Below are 24,962 nucleotides of genomic sequence, written 5' to 3'. Positions count from 1 at the left end.
ATTTTTTGTCATTCATCCAAGAACATCCCTCTGAGTGGCCTTTTTGTATTTTTTTGGTAAAGTTTGCCCCCGGGAAATTTGCCTTGCCCCCCCCCATCTGAAAAAGTCCTGGCAACGCCACTGTGTGACCATGTGGTGATACATTACTTACAGAAGACAGCGAAGCAATATTGTTCGATTTCCATAAACAATAGATTCTCATTATTTTGTCTTTCCACTAATCACATTATGTCCCCTTTAAATTTGGAGCCAACAAATGAGGTAAAACGCTTTTTCATTCCAGCGCCTATAATTATTGTCAGTGTGTGTATTAGATCGCTTCACGCAGCTGGAACGTATAAATAAGACGTATAACTAAAGACGAATACCGATATACACACAGTTTTTATGTCAATAATTCAATGATATGTGTCAGCCATCACTCGATCCTTGTACATGGTGAATGAAACCGGGGAACCCCGGGTTTATTATAAAACTTTAACTGTACTTAAAGCACTTAAGGCTTAGTCTAATCACATGCAGGTATTTTAGAACACCATTGGGCGTTTAAATCATGCAAAAAAGTAGAATTCGAGAACAATTGAGGGCTTTAATTGGTGATTGGTATTGTTAAGGCCGATGTACAAATACCTGGAAACGTGTATATAACCTTTAAAAATAAGGCAACTTATTACTCATATGTTCCAGAAAAATACGGTATTAATTTATAAAAACAATTTACAAACTTTTGCCAAATAAAACGAAGTGCAATAGCAGCTGACGCTAAAAATGGCACAAAAAATATCAACCGATTTGGCAAATCAAATGTCACGAATCTTTGTATGAGCTATATATATCATAATTATCATTATATTAGAGCCTAGATGAAATCCATAGTCGTCTACCAATTGAGCATGTATATTGTGTGAAGCTTGTTAGTAAACTTTTGCCGACTGTGGGCGTTAATCTTATTACCAATTAAGCCCCATGTTACATGCCAACACTATTTAGATTTATGAAAATGTTTCCCAATTCTGTCGTTCATCAGCTGGTTTATCATCCAGAGTATTTTCGATCTCAATCAGTCCTTGTTTTTCTGATGTTTGTTGCTCATTCGTTATTGATGGCGACATAGTGGATGACACCGGGGCAACTGTGGAGGAAGCCATATTTGACGGTGGAGCATTCTGGGATACTGAGATCGTCTGCTGTGAGGCTGGTGGTATTATCTGAGGAGTTGACATGACTGAAGGATACAAGAAAAAATATTTTCAATGCTAAAGAAAAAAAAAACGAAAAGAAAAAGGAAGATATTACTGGAAAGCCAATTGAGATGTTGTAAATTCTTCCGCTTTGTTGCTTATAAAGTGGAATAGAAGTCAAAAGGCTGGTATCATGCTTTGTCCATTTTATAGAGTGTTTGGTAGCAAATTTGGTATCAAACTGGAGCTAACAAGATTTTGCACACGACCTTACCAATCAAATTGTCTTAACACGACCAGGTTTTGGTGTAAGGTGGGTTACATAAGTGCGGACTTTCCTTGGGTGAGTAGTTTATATGAAATACAAGCCTACCTTGCATTCCTTGGCCATCGACTGGTACTACTACAACACCAGAGTTTGTGGAGTATTGCACCTTTGGAATCAAAGAAAACACAACGAATAAGGCGTGTCAGAGTAGCCATGGTCGTTCAAGTCCAAACAAAAAATCAACTTTCATTGTCTGGATTAGGGGATTAAAGAAAAGTTACACCTTGAAGATTTGAATGGGTACGGAATGCAAAACATGCACTTCAAAAATTGCGTAATATATTGTGGTTCTTGAGATATGTGTCGTTTATGAAGAGGTTTCGTTTCGACACTCTTCACAACTTTCACCAGTGATCATTACTATTCACAGATTACCACGATTTGACCAATTCACAACAGCTAGCTACTCTAACTGGCCTGTTATAATAGAGCCTGATGAAACCATAAACAGCTGATTTGCTCCTAGGATTGACTCAAATGTTATAAATTACACCAATCTATAACTAAAAATATCCGCTCTAGTCCTAAGTTTCGCTACTGTTTAAAGGGTCTTTGGTCCAAAAGTTTACTGGTCGGCCCACACTAACTCTAACATTCGGAATAGCAAACCCGTATTATTTTTCGAACTAGCAAACCTTATTTCGGACTAGCGAACCTCAGATCTTTTGGGGGGAAATGTATATCTTAAATACGAATGGCCAAATTTTTGATAATGATGGACGACTTTTCCTCCCAGCTACATACACATTAAGTACATATCATTTGTCAGTGTTTGTCAGTTTAGTAGTATGGCTAAGGTATTCACCCCTGACTGTCTCAATCTAATACATCCCGGTGCCGTTTAGGTTCTAAAAATCTATATCTAAAACCAAATTAAAAAGACTAGTTTGCATCTGACCGTTCTGACCTCAGGGGAAAGGCGCGGCGTGATTGGTTGCTGACCTGCGCAGAACGGCATTTTTGATATACGCAAGCAAGAAGTCTTTTTTAATTCAGTCTCGAATTATAAGTGTTGACGACCTGCGCTATTACAAAAATGGCTGTAGTATGGAGGAATTGGCGTGATTCACATATCTAACCACTATTCAACGAGGAGCTTTCTGTCTGTATATCTGTCTTTACTCTCAAGTGGGTTGGCAGAAATTAAGTGGGTTATGGTCAGGGGAGTGAGTTGGCAGAAATATGGCTAAGTGGGTTATAAGGTCAGGGGAGTGAAACTAAAGCGCTATTTACATGGAGACTTTACCCTTGCCTACATAATAACCATAAATTTTATTTTGATGGATGACTTGCCCTGGCGATGCAATTTACATGGGGACATAGAGTCCAGCAATTGTGACCTCAATCAACTATATCTGGGGCCCCCCTATGTGACCTATAAAACCATAACCAGGTAAATACATAACAAAAGTGTGTAAAAGCCATCAACATTCCAGAGAAACTCTCAGGAGAGTGTAGTACTGTCTTGAAAAATAGCCCCGGTTCTATTTTGAGGAAACTATGAAAGGTCAGAGGTCCAGGGGTATTGCCTGGCAAAATTACCAATATACACGAGGACTTTCCCTTGCTGGAAATAAATTTCCAGCAATAGAGTCTCCATGTAAACTGTGCATAAAACAATAATGCAGGACTTACTTCATTGTTCAACTGCAGTAGTATTTTGTTTATCCCTATCAAGTTACTATTCACACTTAAGTATTTTCACTGGCCATAGACATTAGATATACAATTCCATGACATGACTTTCAGATTTCAAATTACTATCAAAGTATACACAAGTATTTTCACTGGCCATAGACATACAATTCCATGACATGACTTCTCAGATCTAATATACTGAGAGAAATTACTATTTTACATGATGCATTCATTGCAAAATTATATTCTTAATTGTGACATTGTTTTATAAGTTACTCCGATCAACTCGGGGACACTTGGGGAGTATGAAACCACAAAGGGCAAGTCAAAATTAAAGTTGCTTCGCTAGGCCTGTAACTCGAGGAAAATGATCCCCGACACTTGACAACACCGCAAAGGTCATTCGAGGTCATACGTCAGGTCAAATATAAAGTTGCTCCGATCGGCCCGAGTGATCCCTGACACTCGGGGAGTATCAAACCGCAAAGGTCTTCCGAGGTCAAAGGTCAGGTCAAATTTATAGTTGCTCTGATCGGCCTGTAACTCGGGAGATAATGATCCCCAACACTTGAGGAAACCGCAAAGGTCATCCGAGTTCAAAGGTCAGGTCACATTTAAAGTTGCTCCCATCGGCCTGTACTCGGGGAATTCACTATATTTGAACGCTATACAAATCGAATATATAAAGAAAATACCATACCATTGCAGGGGAGCCTGTTGCAGCACCACCACAGCATTCGTAACAGCACTTGCATGTCCCATATATAGTCACAGAACACGAAACAATACAGAGTACAAACGCGGCCAATGCCAAAAACCCAATGATGACTCCAAAGAGTACTCGAGTCCACTGAAATAAAAGTAAGGAAATGAAGTTATAACTTGGACCTGTGGCGTAGCGTACACCCCCCCCCCCCTTTTAAACGAATAATATTGAAGGTTCAGAACCAGAAAGCTGTAACTCACAAAGGATTCCTTTGTGGCTTAACTTTCTGGCTGTCAACCCTCGATATGATTAAAAATTGCAACAACAAACATTCGAGCGGTGCTCCACCCCACCAATCAGGAGCTTGGTGGTCCCCAATCGAATGACCCACGCTACCCCCTCCGACTTAGAAGCTGCCACACTTGGGTCCTGATGGGACAAGGCTAAAAAAAAACTCAGCCAGAATAAAAAGTTCTATTTTTTCCGCAAATAGATTCATCAGGATTGTCCATTGAAATTATTTACATAGTTTTAAAACAAATCCAATATAAAATAGGTGATGTTGACATACCTCAATGACGTTTCGTGCTGACGTAACACATCACTTTCTCAAATCGAATGACCAGCTTTGACCTTAGACGTCTTTGACCTATGACCTTAGACGTCTGAAAATAAGCAAATTCCTTTCTTGGATACACTAATAGTCAAAAAACCCAACGGTTCAATCAAACTCTTAGTTTTACAGAAAAGCGACACATACAGAACAATATCTGCATTTCCAATCGCACCACCCCCTACAACACAAACTCCGTGTAATCCGGACACTTTAATTTGGACAGGAAAATTAAAGTTGTCACCGAGGAGAAAGATAGAGAGCTGGAGGAAACTAGAATAAAGGAAACTCTGTCACGCTGTGGATACCCGAAGTGGGCATTTAAATCTGTTCAGAAACCGAGCAAGCAGTTACTAACAGCGCCACCTACGTCAGCTACCAACAGGAAGCAACATACGTCTAAGGTCAAAGCTGGTCATTCAATCTGAGAAAGTGCTGTGTTACAGCACGAAACGTCATTGAGGTATGTCAACATCATTTATTTTATATTGGATTTGTTTTAGAAGTATGTAAAAAAGGCTATTTTTTTATTAGTGCTTTATGCTTACATTTCTAATAAGTTTAAATAAATTTTCAGAACAGGCATTGAACATTTAACTAAACTTAAAATTGTTTTTAAGTAATTCTTCTTTTTATATTTGGTGTATGTGGGGGTGGGCGTGGGGTGTGTGTGTGTGTGGGGTGGGGTGGTTCAGGTATGGTGTTTATGTGGGGGTGTCGGCGGGTGTGATGTGGGAATGTGGATGGGGTTTTGTGTGTGTTTCAAATAAACAAGGTAAAATTATTCCACTTACAGTTGGGCTAATGCAAGGTGCATCATAAAGAGTACGGGACGGTATACAGCCTAACCACTCTAACAACGCCCCACCCCATACAGTCCACATGAGTTGGAAGGCACACACTGAAGAAATGATGCACATCACTAAGAACGCAATCCTCTGAAACAAAAAATATAGTATTCGATACACTTGCAATTATATAGAACAAGAATAGAGAAACCCACGAGGAACGTAAATCGCCCGGATTCAAACCGGGGACCTCCTGTGTCCTATGCAAATGTCATAACCACTAGACCACGAAGGCTGAATGACAAGACGGGTCGCTAATCCAGCCGATATAAACTCTTCAAAAAAAGTTTGGAAACTTTCCAAAACGGTTATATATCAGAAATATTTGAAATCTATTTCCATATTGTTTCATATCAATACAAACAGTGTTCTTTCCTGTCAAAAATTACACCAAATTTGTGACCATAACTTATTCCATGGTTGAGTAACTGTCTTTGAAAGACAAGGAGGTATCAAACAATATGTGCCAAATCTGTCATTGTCTGCGCCATCTGCATCAGTAAGCATGAGTAAGGAGCATCACAATGTTTCATTAAAAGCGGGTTCGAAGTGCTGCCAGCCTGACGTACCGGTCTTCTGCAGCCATTGCTTTTCTTGGGAGGTCACTTTTAGGTTTGTCTTTGACATCTCCGGTCTGACGAAACTTGGTTTTTAACTTGATTCTGAGATATACCAGCCTCAAGCTGACCAATAGCTCGAACCTTATCCAGATCTGATAATCGAACCATGGTTGATTAGAACTTTTTGCAATGACCACCATAAAGAAGTGACCAGCAAGAGGGATTGACTTTTGTTGATCCCCCTGTATAACTGTCAATCCCATCCAAGCATTTTTCATTCAAAACGATAATACTGCAAACAACGTTTCATTCATTCTTTTATTCATGCATTAAGGGATGAGTCTATAGGAATAACGACCAAACAAAGAAATTCTTGTTTAAGCCGTAATATTGTAGTCTTTCAACCCTTTCACAACTTCAGCTGTGTAACTTACAAAAATTCCCGCTAAAAAGTGGTTCTTTTAATTTTAGAAAATACATTAATAATCGCATTGGACTTTTCGTACTGATCGTACTATAAGTGACCACCAGCCTATAACGTTCTAATCACACTATAGACTGGGATTACATGTGACGTCATTGCCAGGCAATTGGTCTCTATTGTTCCTTGTCCGGAAATATGCCCACGCAGTCAGGGACCGTGCTTTTAAAACTCCCGCCAGATCACAATAAGGCCATTGAACTGCGTAGTAGCCATACGTACTCATTGAAGTATAACGGTAGCACGTTCCCTTACCGACTCATTATTAATGTGTGGAAAGGGGTCAGGGACGGCATTCTGATCATTCTTTCTTTTGAGGTCAATAGATAAAAGAAAGGCCTTGAACACAGGTGCCGAGTTGTAGATAATATTTAATCATCAAAGCTGATGGCATAAGAAATTTCGAGGAGGCAGCGCTTATTAAACACAATCTAATGTGGTACTCACTACATGTAGAAGGCCGGGCGGGTCTGCAAATTAGTGCATGAAGCCAGTAAAGATATAGGTTTATGTTCAGTTTAATCAATTAAAATACTATGGCTGGATATCAAAAAAATCGCGAGGCATTAAGTATTAATTTTTATATTATTATGATAAAATCCAGTCCCTTCTCAATTGAATAGGCTCCGAGATTAGACTTTCCTTTCCAAAAATAAATTATATGGCCTAGAGGACATGATATAGGCCTAATCTAAACCCATATTCGGTATCCAGAAACCTTCACAGTCTGAGCGGCGCTTGCACTCGCATCGCATCGTTTCATATCTCTTTCCCGCCATGAGTGTCGCAAAATACATCATCTCCCCGGGGGAGTACAGAGTTATGTTCATTGCATTCTGGAAAACGGACATTTCGGCTGGTGCCTTCATCACAAAAAGGAATCCCCGATCATCACGATAATGGCGCGCGATCACGAACACCCGGCAAGCGGCAGAGCGTTTCAACCAATGACAAGTCTTGATTGTGTCCGTTTGTCTGCAATGCGCGTGCGCCACGCCGCTCATTGCAACCGGCATGGTAGTATGAAACCAGCACAGAGGAGTAAGATATCTTACTCCTCTGTGGAAACCAGCTTTTTACTGACGTGACCCCGGATGTGACGTCACTGTCACATCAGGGTGAAATAGTCTCGGTACCAGCCGGTTTGTGCTCCTCCGTCACCGTTAGTGACGGAGGAGCACAAACCGGCTGGTACCAAGACTAGGTGAAATGGTATTGAACAACGCAAACCAGCCAAATTTGTCATAAGTTTGAGTAGCCATTAGAACAACCGTGAATATAGTGTCAGAAAGTCGTACACATCTTAGTATAACCTTGTCGTTAGCGTGATACTGAATGCAGCGCCATATGTGGAATATATTCGTACACGGTGTGGGCAAATAGTTGCTCAAATGTAGGCTAAGTAGGCCTAAATCATGAAAATCGCTTAATCGGAATAATACTAACCAGTAACGGACACTGAGACAGCACTACGTTTGAAGTTTGAGGTAAGTAAAGCTTTTCCTTGTTATAAAAAACAAGGAAAAGGCAGTCATTTTTATCACAACGCGATATTTTAAAAAAGTACATTTTGAGAGGGCCTACGCTGGTTCTTTTGATTCTAGTGTAAAATATGTTCATCACATGTAGTCCGATTTGGTATCTATGGTCTCATCAAAGTCTTGAGAACTCTTTTTGATGTTATGTTGGTTAACAAAAACGATACTGTTAAAAATAGCGGTATTTATGCAAGCGACGTATCTATTGTGTAAAATGCATTGAAAATTGTCGGCTAAAGAGGGCATAAATTAAAATCGCGAAGAGTAATAGCAACAATAACTATCTACATTCCAAGCGGAAACGCTTTTCATAAGCATACCACCTATTTTTGGGCAATCGCTGCAACCGAAATATGAAATTCCAGGCCATCTGTAAAAAAGAGCGTGAGCATATTTTACTATGAACTTGGGACATCAAAACACATGTTTTAATTGGTGTCAGACCTATTTTAATGATACGATAATTATGCCCCCAATAATGGCTTTCATTTGAACTATTATTTGTTAAACTGCTATTTTTACTTTTTGAGAAATTAATGAATTTATCGAAAATCTCGACGGAGAGTGTCACATTAACAGCTACAGGCCTTAACCCACTCATTCATTTAAAGCAATAAGATGAGCGCAGACAATGGTCAGTTTGGCACATATTCTTTGCGACCTCTCTGTCTTTCAAAGAAAGTTACTCAGCCGTGGAATAATTTATCGTCACAAATGAGGTGTCATTGTTAACAGGAAAGAACAATGTTTTCACTGATATGAAACAATGTGTAGATAGCTTTCAAAAATCTCTGATATACAGCCGTTTTTTAAAGTTTCCAAACTTTTTTGAGGAGTTTAGGCATCGATCCCCAATGTGAGTGCTGCTAGGTTGTTTCCACTATTCTGCTTATATTATTGTTTTGACATACTGTCGTATGACGATTTTTGGGCAAAATGATGAAACTTTATATATTCGCAAAGTTTTGAGACCTAAATGTAATTAGTTAATGAGATATGGGTTTTCAAAAAAAAAATTAAATGCGATTTTCTCAAAACTGCATTTTACGTCATACGACAGTTTACCATTATGGATTTACCATAGGGCCAGATGGGCTCGGGCCCAGGGCCCCCAAATTTCGGGGGCCCCCAACATTGGCCTATGCAGTGTGCATCTTCCATTTTAGCCGAAAAACACCATGTTTTGGACCAACATAGTGTACAAAATTGCATAATTTTGCGCGCTTTTGTATTGTTGTATAAGTGCAACTTTCAAATCTGGACCCCACTACATTAAATGTTTTATTGTTTTCTGAGCTATCATATCAAATGAGGCGTCAAAATACGCAGAAATAAATTTAAAAAAAACCACATTTCATAGATTTGTAATACAATAGCCCGTTTTTTAATAATGGCCATTATTTAAGGGGGATTAGTTACTTTTTTTGAGATGTTTAGAACGTATTATGTGATAGACACCAACTAAAGAAACTAAAGGTTTACATCCCGATTCCGACGAAGCTGCCTAGTGTCTCAAGTGCGATATAAAACTGTCTTATATGGTACATTAAGGGAAGGGGTATGAACGTTTGGACAGTATTTATTGTGGGACATTAGAGCGCACCAGACATATCGAATTGCATTCTGAATACGAAGAATGTCCTTCTGATATCAAATAATTTTGATTTTTGAAATTCGCAATGTAATACACATTTTATGGCAAATCATTAAAATTGATATTTTTGATATTTAACAGTACTTGAAGTAAACTTTATAAATCTGATGATTTATATTTAAAGTGTATGTAGGTGGGATGAAAAGCCGACGATCAATTGAAAATTTTGTCCTTTCGTATTGAAGATATGGATTTTTTTCCCCAAAACACACAAAAAAAGGTCTTTTGGGGAAAAAAAATCCATATCTTCAATATAAAAGGTCAACATTTTCAATTGATCGTCGGCTTTTCCTCCCAGCTACATACACTTTAAGAAAATATCATTAGATTTATAAAATTTATTTCGAGGACTGTTATATATCAAAAATTTGAAAAATATCAAATTTTAATAATTTGTCTTAAAATTTGTATTGTATCGTGAATTTCAAAAATGAAAATTATTTGATATCAGAAAGACGTGCTTCGTATTCAGAATGCAATTCGATACGTCTGAGGTGCTCTCGTGTCACACAAAGAATACTGTCGAAACGCCATAAACGCTCATTCTAGATCCCTTAACAGCATATAACTCAAATGTTGGAAACCAAAATCATTGGTAGATCAAGCCGGATATCAAGTACTTACTATTTTTTGATTGTCTCTTTGCTGGTGTACAAACAGTCCAATTGCTCCGGTTATAACCAGAAACTGAAAATAAGAAGCGGAATTTCGAATCCATCAAACATACCAATATGATACGGATAATTAACTGATGTGCATTTGTCAAGATAATCTCCTGGGCCATGGAGTTATTACATATATGTCAAGAGCCCTTTGGCTCGAGACACATGCCGCGTTCAATTATTTTAACGATTGCATTTGTACGAGTTTGATTATCCATCATATACTTCAAGTGCATTAGTTGTAATAAAACAATATGTATTTGCAGCATCGATTATTTTAGTTTGAACATTAGGGAAAACATCTTAAGTTAAAACGTCACATGGTCACTGACCTAATTTATGTCGTTTAGAAAACAAGAAAAGAAAACAAAGCAGACCAAAATATTTACTTATGCTGCTTACCAGTAATCCACTCCACACCGGGTTCGCAACATATGACATATGTGTCCTCAAAACAATACAAATTATTCCCAAACCTGCTATTATAACACCGATGACAAGAATCGAAATAGAAAGACATTTGACTCCAGGGACCAATCTCCCACCGATTTGCGATACACCTGCCTGTTGTTGTGGAGGCATCATATAGACAGTTTGAACAGGCACCCTTTCCATCCATATTCTCCGCACGTTGAAAGCTCTATTGTCAGTACCGTACGAGGTTTATGATGGATAAGCACTTTGTAGGGTTTCGTGTGTCTGTGAAGACACCGTCGCGGGTATACAAAGGCTGTAAAATCAAGATATCAATTTTTATAAGGTATACTCACTAGGATCTACAACATGTTCATCTATCAGGGAACAGTTCTTTAACCCCTATACATTTGTACATTTATTGAATGACCTGAGAAAATTTGGGTACAAAAACTCATACTCTTCAACTTGAGGTCAAATTTTGCACTATGAGTGTTTAATTGAGGTTATTAAACTATGCCACTTGGATGAGGCTATTGTGGTCCATAGTGACTAGTATTCGTTACTCACAAACTAATGTTTAGTTTATACTTCAATGATTGACTGCATTGGCTCTTCTCATATAGGTCTACCATGTCATATAACTATGTTTGTGTTCCGCTTTGGGATTTGTGTGGGCCAGTCCGGAAACCATAAGACTATGATTGAACCTAGCAGGTTTCTTTTCAATGTTTTGACGACCTTCTGTTTCGCAGAGGATGCTGGTTTCTCAACAATGCGGTTGCCAGAATCAACCAACTTTGACCTAAGGGGTTGTGGAACATGAGTTTTGTACCCAACATACCCAAAGGTCATTCTTTGAGTGTAGAAACATATTGGGGGTTAAGGAACTGTGTTCCAGAGATTGTATTTTAAGATCATTTGAGAGCATTGTAACAATCCATGAGGTTTTTTTAGTGTAGAAGCATATTGGGATTAAGGAACTGAGTCCCAGAGATTGTCATAGTGTAAGCTTCCATATTTGTGTTCTCATTCTATAGACGCCATGCAGCCTCCACCGAAAGACCTCCTTTTTGTTTGACTGAACTCCGGCCCCTCTCACCCAATGACCCCCTTTTTTTTGTTTTCCTGTCACCAAAAGACCATCATTTTTCAAGAAAATTTGACAAATTTCTGATATTATCTCACCAAATGACCCCGTTTTTTTAAAATTATTTTTCTTCACATTTTTCAACAAAGTTCATATTTTGATGACTTCTGTAAATTTTGTATCAACATTTATATTTTGGCCCAAAATTGTATCCAGTCTCACAGGAGACCCCCCTTTTTTGGTAAGATTTTCCCTAGTCTCACGGAAAGACCCCCTTTTTGAGGGCCTTCTCACGGAAAGACCCCTTTTGGAGGGCCTTCTCACCGAAAGACCCCCTTTTTTTGGTCTCTAGGCTCTAACCGAAAGACCCCAAGTTTCGAACTGCTGTCCGCACATCCCCGTCACTTCCAAAGTCAAGTGCACCCCCGGGGTCTAAAACAAATCAAGCCATGCAATGTTTAATGGAAGCACTTACCTGGGTCTGTTAGTGCTAGGTCTATTACATAAGTGCTTGAACCGACAAACTGAAATGCAGACGATAGAGCCAGACACATACATGTAGGTTGGTCTATAACCAGAGTGATTGCGGAAGGGAAGTGCAACCCAATTCTATATGTCAAGTCGGATGCTAATAATAAACTAAAAATAGAATTCGTAATAACAATGACTTTTAATAGTGGGTCAGAGATCACCTCAAACAGTCTGATTTCTCGCACATTGATATTTCTCATGTTTATGGATCGCACCATTAGATATCAAGGGGCGAACTGGGTAGCTTTTGAGAAAAAAATTGTCTCTCTATCTGAGCAAATAAAACATTTGCTCCTCCGCTACACACGAAAAACTCACCATGTGTTAACCCACTGCCACCGATTGGTCAATTACATGATATCTTCACTTTAATCACCAATCAGAATGCAGCTTTGAAAATAATTCACCCCAATTTTTTGGTGCGGTGAAATTATTCTAACAATGTTGCTGATTGGTCCAATTGATAATGAAAATTTCTTTTTGGCCAATCGGCAGGTAGTTCTCATGGGGTTAATGCTATTTTCGCGGCACGTAGAATTTATGTGCTATACCAAAACGTAAAAATGGTAAAAATTTGGACTTATATTGAAATTTGTTTGAAAAGCAAATGATTGAAAACAGAGCATTTACGATTAAAGTAACACTAACTACCCAGCCCCACCCTTGATATCTAAATGGTGCGTGCCTTTTAAAGGAAGCTAAGGAAATATTCAGAAATACATTTGTCACGTGAATTTAATCTATTCCCTTTCTATTCATGCTATTTCTAGTAATGTTTAACTTCTAACGAATGTTTGATGACGTAAAAGGTCCTGTGTCACAACCTGGGGTACCTTTGTGTTACATAGTAAAAAAAATAAATGGTTCAAACATTTTTCCTGCACATCTCATTTGAAGTGGTTCATCCTCCTGAGCACCTTTTTTTATGGAAATCGATTAAAAATGAGAGAGTGCAGGCAAAAACAATCACAAAGTAGATAGAATGTAACTCCACCTCTTTTTTCCACAGTTACAATCATTCTGAGCAAGTATTTGTCTTTTAAATGAACTTCTGTATTTATTTAGTTGGTTTAGATGTCTGGGAGTCCATTTAGACATTTTTTAATAGATTCAAATTCAGGGGATTTTAAATCAAATTTGCGATATGAATCCCTCCCCCTACTAATCCTCAGCCACCCTTGGCACATTTTATGCCAAACGCCATAAGAAAATGATTTTAAAATATTTTTAAACAGGATCAAAACATGAGTAATCTAGAATAAATTAGCCTCAGTTTAAGACCTAATTGAATCTTCTAAGTGAAGGAATATTCAAGAGACTCTCTCTCTCTCTCTAGGTGCCATATCCTAAGACGTTGGCGATCATGTCATGCCACAATTCTCTGTTATAAGCCATCTCCAGAAGCTCTGTCGCTTTATGTTCAGCTCCCTTTCTTTTAGCCAGTCTTTCAGATTTGATAACCACATCACTCTCTTCCTGCCTCTGCTCCTTGTTCCTTCTATTGTTCCTGTCAATACTAGGTTCTCGAAACCATCCTTTCTGAGGATATGACCAAGGAATTTGAGCTGCTTAACTATGATTTCACGTAACAGCTTCCTGTTCACATTTGCTCTTCTTAGGACATCGTCATTAGACACTTTATCAGTCCACGGGATCTTCATCATTCTTCTAAGGAACCACATCTCGCAGCTCTCCAATCTTCTTTTAATGTCTGTTGTTATTGACCATGCTTCACTTCCATACATTAATACAGGGACGACATAGCAGTTGAGTACCCGAATTCTGGTCTCCATACCGAGGGCACTGTGTTTTAGGATCTTGTCTAACTTTGAGAACGCAGACTTAGCCAGTGCAATCCTTCTCTTAATCTCCTTAATACATCTGGCATCTTCTGTGATTAGACTGCCAAGGTAGTTGAAGGAGGAAACTTGCTTAATTCTTTGATCTTTCACCTTCAATATGCATGTTGGGCTTTCAGTCTTTGATACCATCATACATTCTGTCTTCTTGCAATTTAAAGATAAACCTTTCCTCTCACTTTCCTGAACCACCACATCAAGAAGCCTTTGCAGATCCTCCTCAGACTCAGGACAGTGTCATCTGCATATCTTATGTTCGTGATGTTATGTCCACCTATACTGAGAGACCATTTTCCTTTTCTAGTTCCCTTAGAATCAGTTCACTGTAATAATTAAAGAGATCTGGTGACATCACACATCCCTGTCTGACTCCTCTCTTAATGCTTGTATATTCACTACAATCTCCATCCACCCTTATGCACGCTGTTTGGTTCCAATAAAGGTTCTGCAACAGTCGCAGATCCTTTCCATGCAGGTCTAGCCTGCCAAGATCTTCAAAAAGCTGATCATGTCTCACCTTGTCAAAGGCTTTTGAGTAGTCAATGAAACACATGAAAACATCCTTCTGCATCTCTACCGCTCTCTCTGTTATCATTCTCAAGACATAAATCGCATTCCTGGTACCAGCATCTTCTACAAAGCCGAACTGCTCTTTACCAATCTCAGGTTTTATTCTACTTCTTGCACGGAGTAACAGGATTCTTAGAATTATCTTTGTAACGTGGCTCATAAGGCTAATTATACGGTGTTGTTCACAATCCACAGCGCCAGGTTTCTTGGGAAGAGCAATAAAGATTGATTTGCTCAGGTCTTCCGGAAATATCCCGTCATCATACATTCTGTTGATGACTCTTGTCAGTTTCTCAATTCCATAATCCTCTAATGCTTCAATCATTTCAACAACTATTCCATCTGGCCCAGCAGCCTTATTTCTGCTCATCATTTTTATAGCTGATCGAACCTCTGACTGCAATATCTTTGGACCCTCAATAGAATCGGGAAAGCTTGGCAAACCATCCCTTACATCGTGAAATAACTCCCCAGCATATTCAATCCATCTTTTCATTACATCATCTTTCCCTACCAGCATATTACCATTCTTTGCCTTGATGCACCCAGAGCTTGAACAGCCTGATTTCCTGCCTGAGATCTCATTTATCCTCTGGTACACATTCCGATTCTCTCCAAATTGACTCTCAATTTTGGCACATTCACTATTCAGCCAGGTCTCTTTGGCCTCCTTGCAACGTTTCTTTATTTGCCTGTCCAACTCTCTATATTCTTTCGAATCCCTGCCCATGATCTTTTGCCTGTCTCTCATCATTGATAGAATTTCTTCTGTCATCCACTTGCTTTTACTTTCTCTCTTCTTCTTTGGCAGGCATTCCTCTGCTGTTTCAACCAAGATATCCCTCATTGATTCCCATGTCATCTCTTCTCCTTCGTCTGTAAGTTGCTCAAACCTGTTCTCCACTTTGATGGAATACTCCATTCGGATCTCTGGTTTCTTCAGCTGTTCAAAATCTAACTTCTTCGTGATCTTCGCTCTCTTCAGCTTTCTCAGCTTACAACGAAGTGTGCATACTACTGGAATATGATCACTTCCGCAGTCTGCCCCTGGATGTGTCTTCGCATGTTTCACTGCTCTTCTAAATCTGTCATTAATGGTTATGTAATCTATCTGGTTCCTTGTGCGATCCCCAGGGCTCTTCCATGTATATATTCTTCTGGGGTGCTCCTTAAACCAAGTGTTTGTGATTACCATGTTGTTTGCTTCACACCACTGCACCCATCTATCACCACGCTCATTTCTTTCTCCAAGTCCAAACTCGCCTACTGTTTTGCCATCTTGTCCTTGCCCCACCTTTGCATTCAAATCTCCCATGATCAGTTGTATTTCATCTGATTTGCACTGAGACTTTGCTTCCTCCAGTTTATCATAAAAAGCATCAATCTCCTCTTCTGTGCTCTCTGCTGTGGGAGCATATACTACAATAACAGAGATATTGAAAGGTTGTCCTTGTAGTTTGACCAGCAAAACTCTCTCACTTACAGTCCAATAGCCCAGCACACATTTAGCCATATCTGCATCTAGCATTAGCCCAACTCCTTTCTCATGCTTGTCACCACCTGCATAAATCATCTTGAAGTCATCGATTTTGAAGTCTCCATTATTTGTCCACCTGGTTTCATTTATTCCTAGTATGTTGATTTTAAGTCGGGTCATCTCTTGCTTAACATTTTCGAGCTTCCCACTCTGGTTAAGAGTTCGCACATTCCAGGTTCCAACTCTGATGATCTTACTTTTTCGCAAGATGACCTTACTATTTCGAACAGTAGCTAGCTGACGGTCTGGGCCCACATGCTCTCCATGGGACACCCTACCGGGCGAGGAGCCGTCCACATTATGTTCCACAGCCCGCTTCACGCCGTTAGTCTCTAACATCAAATTGTGACCTTCCATGATTATTCTTGGGAAACAATAAGTGAAGTGGTATCCCGTTGCCTTCTTCACTGCAGCATTGACAGCCGTGTTTGGGGTTCCCAAAACGCCCATCACTAAATCAAGTACTGCCGATATCCTTGAATATATTAAGGAGCGCCAAGAACTCGTACTACATCGCTGCTGCTCGATGCAGGGCTAACCATGTATCAGGGTTGAGCCTGTTATTGATCCTGCCGATCCTGTTGGTGCCATCCAACATCAACTGGCCCCTAAGATTCCATGGTCCAATTTTAGTCGGCTTTTAAGACACGCAGAGATTACGCAGGAGGAATTCTTCAACAGCTCCGTCCCCAGGCTGTGAGACATCAAATAGACGAAAAATATTTACCTAATTCAATGCCTAAAGGATATAAAGGAAAGGTTTCAGCATTTAGTCCAGTTGCCACCCATACTGAATCATATGGTGATACACCTGGTCGCCTGCCGAGGAGATCTGTGTGTATGTACCCCTCAGCGGCATCAGTGAAGTCTCGATTTTTCCCAGACTCAGGTGTCTCTACCCTACAGAAGTACCTGAAACAGGTATTCTGTCTTACCACGCAAACGAAGCTGAAGACTAAAACTAGAAATAAGCCCTAGCCCTAGGCAACTGGATGCTGAGAAGGAGGAAGAACTAGTATAAGCAGGAAAACACATGGAGCACCCAAAGGATAATAAAACATCCAGTGGGAAACCCAGCCGCTTAAGATGGTAGTAGGGTGCTATGTCAAGAGACAGTGTTTTGAAATCCAAGCTGCACAGTGTTTTGAAATCCAAGCTACACATCAAAATGTAACAAAACCACCTTTTTGTGTACCCCAGTATATCACACAGGATCAAAATTGATAATTGTTACGCCGAATGTCTGGTGGAAATAATATTATCGATTTTGCGTCACCAAGCATTCGTCAGAAGTTAAGCATCAAACAATTCTTTGAGGTCTCTAGACTTAGGATTTTAGGTTACCGGTTTTAAGGGACCAATTAACCGTCCCGCTTCCCTCAGAGAAGTTACTTAAATCATCATCAGAGATTGGGCACTCCATCCTACTTTCAGGCTAGGAACAGCTGGTATGAGTGACGTAAACCAGCCAATGTCAGCCAAGTCAATACCCATATATTACCCAGCAGACTCTTGAGCTAGAGTCAGCTGGGCAGAGCTTGCACTGCTGGAACTGGGGTGTGCAATGTCATTAAGAACAATCACAGGAACCTAGTCTTACTATCAATTGGAATGTTATTTAGCATGTTTAGGTCTGAGTATGATGTGTTGGTACGTCTTCTTTATCTTCAATTGGAGACGGTTGCCCGGCTTTGAATCAGGTCTATCTGTTGGAATGCTTTGTTTTGACGACATAACCACATCACATAGGCCTAGCTGGTTCTGAGTGCAGTTTTAGAGGCAGCATCCATGATGTTAGGTCTCTTTCAACTTGGTACTCCAAGAGCAGCGATGCATTTTGTCAGCGATGTGTTATAGATACCTCTGCTTCCAATTTCAATTGGGAAGTAGTGACTACACTATCCCCTATTTTCGCAAGATCTTGGTATTTACATTTCTGTCTTGAATTTGCTTTAAACTTGGTATTTGCATTTCGAATAAACTCAACTGGATCGGTATAACAATTGAAATGGCAGACAAATTCTAAATGTCAAAGGCACACGACACTTAAAATTTGTCTGCCATTTCAATTGTTATACCGATCCAGTTGAGTTTATTCGAAATGGTAATGCCAATGCAAGAAAGAAACGCAAAACTCACCACAGTCTGGTCCTAAGTCCAGAGACCTCAGAGAATTGTTTGATGCCTACCCAAGACAAGGAAATATGCAGCTCAAGAAATACTTCCCGAGACACCTTCAAAGATGCATTTAAATGGAGTGCTCATCTGAATAAGGGCGATATAAGGCTCCGAAGGTGACTGCGCTGGTCTATCCTTTTAACACAACAGGGTCTGCCCCAACGGTGAGATGCCTAAACGGTTTGTAACACGTGTACTGTTAATATGTTCCTTAAAACATTTAAACATCTGGCGTTGTTTCCGAGATGCTTAAACAACTTAAGTTGTTAATAATTTATTCATTGACAAGTGGGCAGTTCACCTAAACAACTCGCACTTTTAAACTTACCATGTTACGTAATATTAAAAGTGTTACTAAAATCAAATTGCGTGAAAGAAATCATCTTGTCCATCCCCTTTCAGCTTGCCAACAATGGCTTACCATTATCTGGCCATAACCACCATTTTGGGCCACTCCATAACCGGTATTTGGCGTTCCATAGCGCATCGCCCAAATTTATTAAAACCGTAAGGCTTATATAAGCTGAAGTTCACATGCTTATGTAAGAATCTTTCACGGGCATAACGGATTACGTTTAGTCCAGGGTCAAAGTCAGGTGCAGTTAAGCTCGGTTTTAAGGTGTCGCTTAACAGTAAAGCTAGTTCATGAAAGCAAGGTTTAAGAAGCTGTTCTTCAATGTTCAAGTATTTTTTTCAAGGTTTAAGGATTTTGTTCTTCAATGTTCAAGGAGTTTTTTCAAGGTTTAAGGATTTTGTTTTTCAATGTTTAAGGTTCAAGGTTCTTCAATGTTTTTTTCACGGTTTAAGGATTTTGTTTTTCAATGTTCAAGGAGTTTTTTCACGGTTTAAGGATTTTGTTTTTCAATGTTCAAGTTTATTTTTCAAGGTTTAAGGATTTTATAAGATTATGAATATTTTAAGTCATCCAGTAGTAGAAAATAGACAATATATAAATCAAATTCTGGACTCACCAACGATTTTTTTTTCCAGTAACGTTGCGACCCGTTGTCATACGGTTGTAAATTCAATGAACTATGAGTTTGCTAAAGTGCGCTTACGAGTTAAGGTTAGTCGTCACCTTAAATTAAGGTAACGAATCAAATCCGACCCGATATTTGGCAAGGCAACAAGTCATGCATCAACAACATAAGATACAAACGAGTCTGTCTATTATTCATTCCAAATTCTTTTACACTATATGGCCTGCACATAGTTCGAGTAACATCTCAAGATGTCTGGGTCTCTTTCAACCGACAATGAAGTACTTCGTGTATACCTTACTTATTCTGCATTAGCGGTGTTAAAATGCTCACCATGTCGTTATTAACGGGCGTCAGTCGTATGTCAAGGAAGGTTAGTAAAAACAATTATTTTTTGAATAATTTAGATTTTCTAGCAAGTATACATGTATTAATTTAAACCTAGGATATTTACCACGCTTTGTCTCGCTATTGGTCGATTTTACCACACCATTGGTCAAGTTTAACGCCATGTCAAGTGTAACGCAGTACAGGTATGACGCGGTATACTGCACACAAAGAGTATCCGAACACTTTATTCAATACAAAAACAATAGAAGACACTAAACATAATTTAACAAATGAAGTAGTCATATAGATTAAGAACATTATTTTGTTCTAAATATTTTGGTACCTCATTCGGAACGATGCGATTTAAGTTTTCTAAGTTACACCTATTTGAATTATAAAAAAAAGAAAAAGAAGAGAGCATTTCGAAAGTGACAAAATTTACATACACTTTTCTCTCGAAATCAATACGATGAGCATGGTGAGTGAGTATTGATCTGTCATGCTATAATGAGCCCATTAGAATAGCCGGGCCGGTAGGAATCACCCTGAGGGGTGAAATAGCTCAAATTTGTCACTTTTGAAATGCTCTCATTTTCCATTCAAATACCCCGGTCAAATACGCAGAACAAAACCACCCATCTAATGAGAAAAGTGGGAAGATCCGTGGGGAAGACGAGGCTGTGGATCACGAAATGCCCTTTTAACATGCTTAATGTATTGGTAGCCCTAGGGTACTTGGCCCACCACAATTACCCACCCCCTGGTCCAGAGGACTTCATGCAAAGATGACACTGATACATAATTAATAATGACAACATTTTTGTTGTTTGTTGGTACCGTGTAGGCTTTCGAGAATCTTGAAGACAGCAAGCATACCAGTCCTGATCATCATAAGTATATACGCAAGGATCCGTTTGTTGAAAGAATACGGAGGTAGGTAGGCTATAATACTCTTCCTCCAAGTAAAAGAAGTATCTGTTTTGTCAAGTACATGCAGATACTGCTTGTTACTTTGGGAGTAGACTGAACAATCTAAAATATTATACCATATCGATATCTAAGCGTTCTTTAAGCAAAGCCATTGATCATTGAATTTACAACCGTATGACAAAACAGGCGAAAATAGTAACTTTTTGCAAAAGATTTGCAATTGAAACTGCGATAATTTGCCATTGCTCATTGCAATGAATCTAGTATAGACAATATAAGTGTGCTCTTTCATTTAATGACATAAAATTTGCATAATATTGTAAGGATCAACCGGGGTTTTGACTTTTAAAGCCTACATCTTGGTCAAAAATTGTGCGTGAATAAACCGTTTTCAGATTTACCGCATTCACTTTGACATAAACATTGAATTGCGTCATCTGTTGACGTAATGAAAAAAGTGTTTTTAGCGGTAAGTGTTAGCTTTCATTTGATATAAAAACTTTTCTGATCGGATAAAAGAAACTATCGAGGTTTTGACAAAACCAATCATAGATGCCGTATTTTCCACTAGTCACCTGCAAGAAGCTCATACAGCTCTTATGATGATATATGCACTCAACCGTGGAGTGTAAACACAGGCTGTGCAGCGAGACAATGCATATAGACTATATTTGGATAATTTGCTAGACTCACTATATGAGTGTCGTTTTGTAGATAAACCTTTCGATATGCTCCCAAATAAAAACACCTGCTATTATTTACTTGAAGATACCCCCATTTTGTTAACGATACCTCATTTTCCTTAAGAGCAGACTGATTTAAAAAGTGCATGCTTCTTAAAGCAGTAACAATCTGGAGAACATCGCACCCTGTCCCTATACCTCACCACAGGCATGTTGTACGTCGTAACAATAACCACCAATCTACACAGCTACCTAGTACTTCCGAATCTTCGTCATGTCCAGATTCATCCATTTGCTTCTGTTGTCTCAATTATCCGTTTGTTTTTATCCCCCATGCAGGTGTCATCTTAACGACCTAGAGAACATCATACCTTTCCTCATCATTGGCATATTGTACATCTTAACAGGTCCATCAGTCTACGCAGCCACCTGGCACTTCCGAATCTTCGTAGTGTCCAGATTCATCCACACGATTGCATACTTACTTCCGTTACCTCAGCCAACACGTTTTACAGCCATGTATGTAGGATGGTGTGTTACAGCGTCTATGTCTGTACAATGCTTGAGGATTGGGCAGTTTTAAATCAGGTTTTGCGATCATCAGCGACACTACCCTTCAATAGTCACAACATACTCAGCATCCTGCTCCGGGGGAGTGGGGGTTACTCAGTACACACGGCTGTTTGAAAGCATGTAAAACTACGCCATTTTAAAGAAAATGTGAACACTGATGGCGCTATTTATCTTAAATCATGTTTTCATCTTTACAAGGTGTAGACACTGGTATAATGCCATTAAAACATCAGAAAAGGAGTAACAAATAGCAATGGAAATTTCAAAAACTTTTTATCATGAAATGTTGCTTGAATATGAATAACTTATCAGCTTACTTATATTATTTGGCTAAATTAAATTTAAAATGTATGTAAATAGCACCCTCAATTTGAACGCAGATATAGAGTTTATAGAATCAAAATTACCAGAAAAAAGCAGAAAAGGATGAGAAAGTAGAAAAAGAACGAAAATCTGTGTTAAAAAGAGCTGGAAATATATTACATAGTATTATTACTGAGATAGTTGTTGGTATTATCCAGGTTTAGAATTACACATATAATGTTTTGTTAGGAAAATTTAGTAAATGATCATATCAAACAAAGTGTACCAATGACAATACAATCAAATTTTCGGATCGCAATGATCTGTGACCCCTTTTTTCTTGGTCAAAGTTGTATATGACAGCATTGTTTCAAGCAAACCTTTCAATAATTCAAAGTAAAACAAAGTGATGCAAGGGTGTTTACAAAACCATGCAAAGGGTTACATGCAAATTTATGCAAAGTGTGGCGCCATTATCTCAATTTTCATTGTACAATGTATTAAAAAACGAGCGTGCTGTTTTTCATTGCACAAACTGTGCTCCAAATATACCCTTGTCCTTACAATATATTAAAATGTCATAAAATTTAATGCTTTCAATGTCTCTTTTCTTTACTTGCCCATGTGTGATTAGCTCACAAGTCCACAATGTTTTTGAACATCTACATTTTGCACTATTAAATGTATATTTAATAGTGCAAAATGAGGCCCACCATTGGTACCAAATCTAACGATATATTATGATGTTTATGATTGAACATTAGGGGTGCAACAACCCCCTCCCCCGTCGTAGTCCGTGTTACAAAATAAGAGTCTGTCATTCAAAACAAATATATTTAGATATTTACCTCAATATTTCGATGAGTACAACACATCCTCATCAGGAGGGCTCCAATGATGAACCTATGGAGTTGTCATGCTGCAGTTACTGTCCGATTTCCTATACACAATACACAGTGCTCTTACCATTGACGCGTGACCTCTACAAATAGCCTACGTTAAAAGTATGGGGATTTGCCTAGTTAACGTCGCTGTGTGAAAATAACCGGCCAATATTAAAAGTACTCTTCTAAAGTTCTAGAAAATATAGTTTTGTAACATGTCCTAAATTTTTAGCTAATTTAGATGTTTGGAAATATGCGTACTTTGGTGTTTTAGTGTATGTTATAGGTAATAGTACATTGCCTAGTTAACGTCGCTGTGTGAAAAATAACCGGCCAATATTAAAAGTACTCTTCTAAAATTCTAGAAAATATAGTTTTGTAACATGTCCTAAATTTGTAGCTAATCTAGATGACCAAAAATATGAAGAAATTATTTCCAAACCAAGTTACGTCTGCAAACCACCATGCTTCTCATTTTCAAGAACGCTGGTTAACAATTAGTCTCCTACACAGCCAATCAAAATGATGATGTACTTGATATTCTGAAAAATTTGAATGTTTCCAAAGCATCAGGCCCGGACGGTATATCACCACGTGTCCTAAAGGAATGTGCATATCAAATTGTATCTCCCTTATGCCATATTTTTAACTTGTCTCTGAGTGAAGGTAAATTACCTCAGGAATGGCTTGAAGCCAATGTAATACCGGTTTATAAAAGGCCGACAAACAACAGGTTGGAAATTACAGGCCAGTATCTTTACTTTGTATATGTGGGAAGATCATGGAGAGAGCAATTGTCAACTTGGTTTTTCCTCATATAAAAGAGAGGCTCTATCATCTTCAACATGGCTTTATAAAAGGGCGTTCCACTGTCACTCAGTTGCTTGAAGTTTTTCATGAAGTCAGTGCAGCCTTGGACAACGCTGGGCAGGTCGATATGGTTTATCTTGATTTTTCCAAAGCGTTCGACAGTGTTAGTCATAAATTACTCTTATACAAACTCAGGTCTTTTGGTTTTCATTCTGGTCTACTTAATTGGTTTCAAGCTTATCTTACAAATCGACACCAACGTGTTGTTGTTGATGGCGTCCAATCTGATTGGCTTCCAGTGGTTTCCGGGGTTCCACAGGGCTTTATCCTTGGGCCACTCCTTTTTGTTTTATACATAAACGACCTGCCCAGTGTTGCCCAACATTCTAAGATTGCTTTATTTGCCGATGATGTTAAGTGTTTTATTAATGTAAAAAAAACTTCAGATTGTGAGCAGCTTCAGTCAGACTTAAATGCACTAGTCAATTGGAGTAATACCTGGGAGCTTAATTTTCACCCTTCCAAATGCCAGGTCATTTCCTTGACAAGATGCAGGAAACCCATCCTTTATGATTATAATATGAATGGCACAACTCTCAGTAAAATTGATACCATCAAAGATTTGGGTGTTGACATATCAACTAAACTTGTCTGGGATACCCATATTAAAAGAGTTAAAAAAAAATGCAATCGTAAGATGGGCATGATCATGCGTACAGTAGGGTTCAATGCCCCAGTAAAAGTTACCAGAACTCTTTATAGTTCCCTGATCAGGAGTGATCTTGAGTATGGTAGCTGTCTTTGGAGCGGTACATCCAAACATAACATCCAAATGTTGGAAGGAGTCCAAAGACGAGCTACCAAATTCATTTTACATTATCCTGATCAGGATTATAAGGAGAGGCTTACCAATTTGGACTTACTCCCCCTTACTCTCAGGAGAGACAAAAGTGATCTCTTGTTTTTTTACAGATGTAGGGAGGGTCACTATGATATTAATGTCAATAATTATGTTAAATTCAGCCAAGGGAATGGGAAGGACCATCCCACCACTAGATTATCTTCCGATCCATTTAAACTC

At 38.8% G+C, this 24,962-nt stretch overlaps 2 protein-coding genes across 2 annotated transcripts; one reads left to right on the top strand and one right to left on the bottom strand.

Annotated features, from left to right (window-relative positions):
• Positions 1 to 422: 422 nt before the first annotated feature.
• Positions 423 to 10,809, bottom strand: LOC140139774 (uncharacterized). The gene is made up of 6 exons (XM_072161483.1): positions 10,612 to 10,809; positions 10,172 to 10,234; positions 5,261 to 5,404; positions 3,848 to 3,997; positions 1,555 to 1,615; positions 423 to 1,225 (listed from the first exon to the last, which is right to left on the bottom strand). The coding sequence occupies exons 1-6, from the start codon at positions 10,792 to 10,794 to the stop codon at positions 993 to 995; spliced, it is 834 nt and encodes a 277-aa protein (XP_072017584.1). The 5' UTR covers positions 10,795 to 10,809; the 3' UTR covers positions 423 to 992.
• An 8,721-nt stretch (positions 10,810 to 19,530) lies between these two features.
• On the top strand, positions 19,531 to 22,751 carry LOC140139351 (microsomal glutathione S-transferase 1-like). The gene is made up of 3 exons (XM_072161129.1): positions 19,531 to 19,741; positions 20,543 to 20,631; positions 21,651 to 22,751. The coding sequence occupies exons 1-3, from the start codon at positions 19,694 to 19,696 to the stop codon at positions 21,892 to 21,894; spliced, it is 381 nt and encodes a 126-aa protein (XP_072017230.1). The 5' UTR covers positions 19,531 to 19,693; the 3' UTR covers positions 21,895 to 22,751.
• The last annotated feature ends 2,211 nt before the right edge of the window (positions 22,752 to 24,962 follow it).

The sequence above is a fragment of the Amphiura filiformis genome, chromosome 18, assembly GCF_039555335.1.
Source record: "Amphiura filiformis chromosome 18, Afil_fr2py, whole genome shotgun sequence".
Lineage (NCBI taxonomy): Eukaryota > Metazoa > Echinodermata > Ophiuroidea > Amphilepidida > Amphiuridae > Amphiura > Amphiura filiformis.
This window is presented reverse-complemented; position numbering and strand designations above follow the sequence as displayed.

Bases quoted from the DNA above. Each gene is read 5' to 3' on its own strand.
- LOC140139774 (XM_072161483.1), bottom strand. From the start codon at position 10,794: ATGATGCCTCCACAACAACAGGCAGGTGTATCGCAAATCGGTGGGAGA. The intron at 5,405-10,171 runs GTAAGTACTTGA...TTTTTGTTTCAG, and splicing joins AAAGAGACAATCAAAAAATA to AGGATTGCGTTCTTAGTGAT. The intron at 3,998-5,260 runs GTAAGTGGAATA...CTTTTATTTCAG, and splicing joins CACCTTGCATTAGCCCAACT to TGGACTCGAGTACTCTTTGG.
- LOC140139351 (XM_072161129.1), top strand. From the start codon at position 19,694: ATGCTCACCATGTCGTTATTAACGGGCGTCAGTCGTATGTCAAGGAAG. The intron at 19,742-20,542 runs GTTAGTAAAAAC...GGTACCGTGTAG, and splicing joins TCAGTCGTATGTCAAGGAAG to GCTTTCGAGAATCTTGAAGA. The intron at 20,632-21,650 runs GTAGGTAGGCTA...TCCCCCATGCAG, and splicing joins TTTGTTGAAAGAATACGGAG to GTGTCATCTTAACGACCTAG.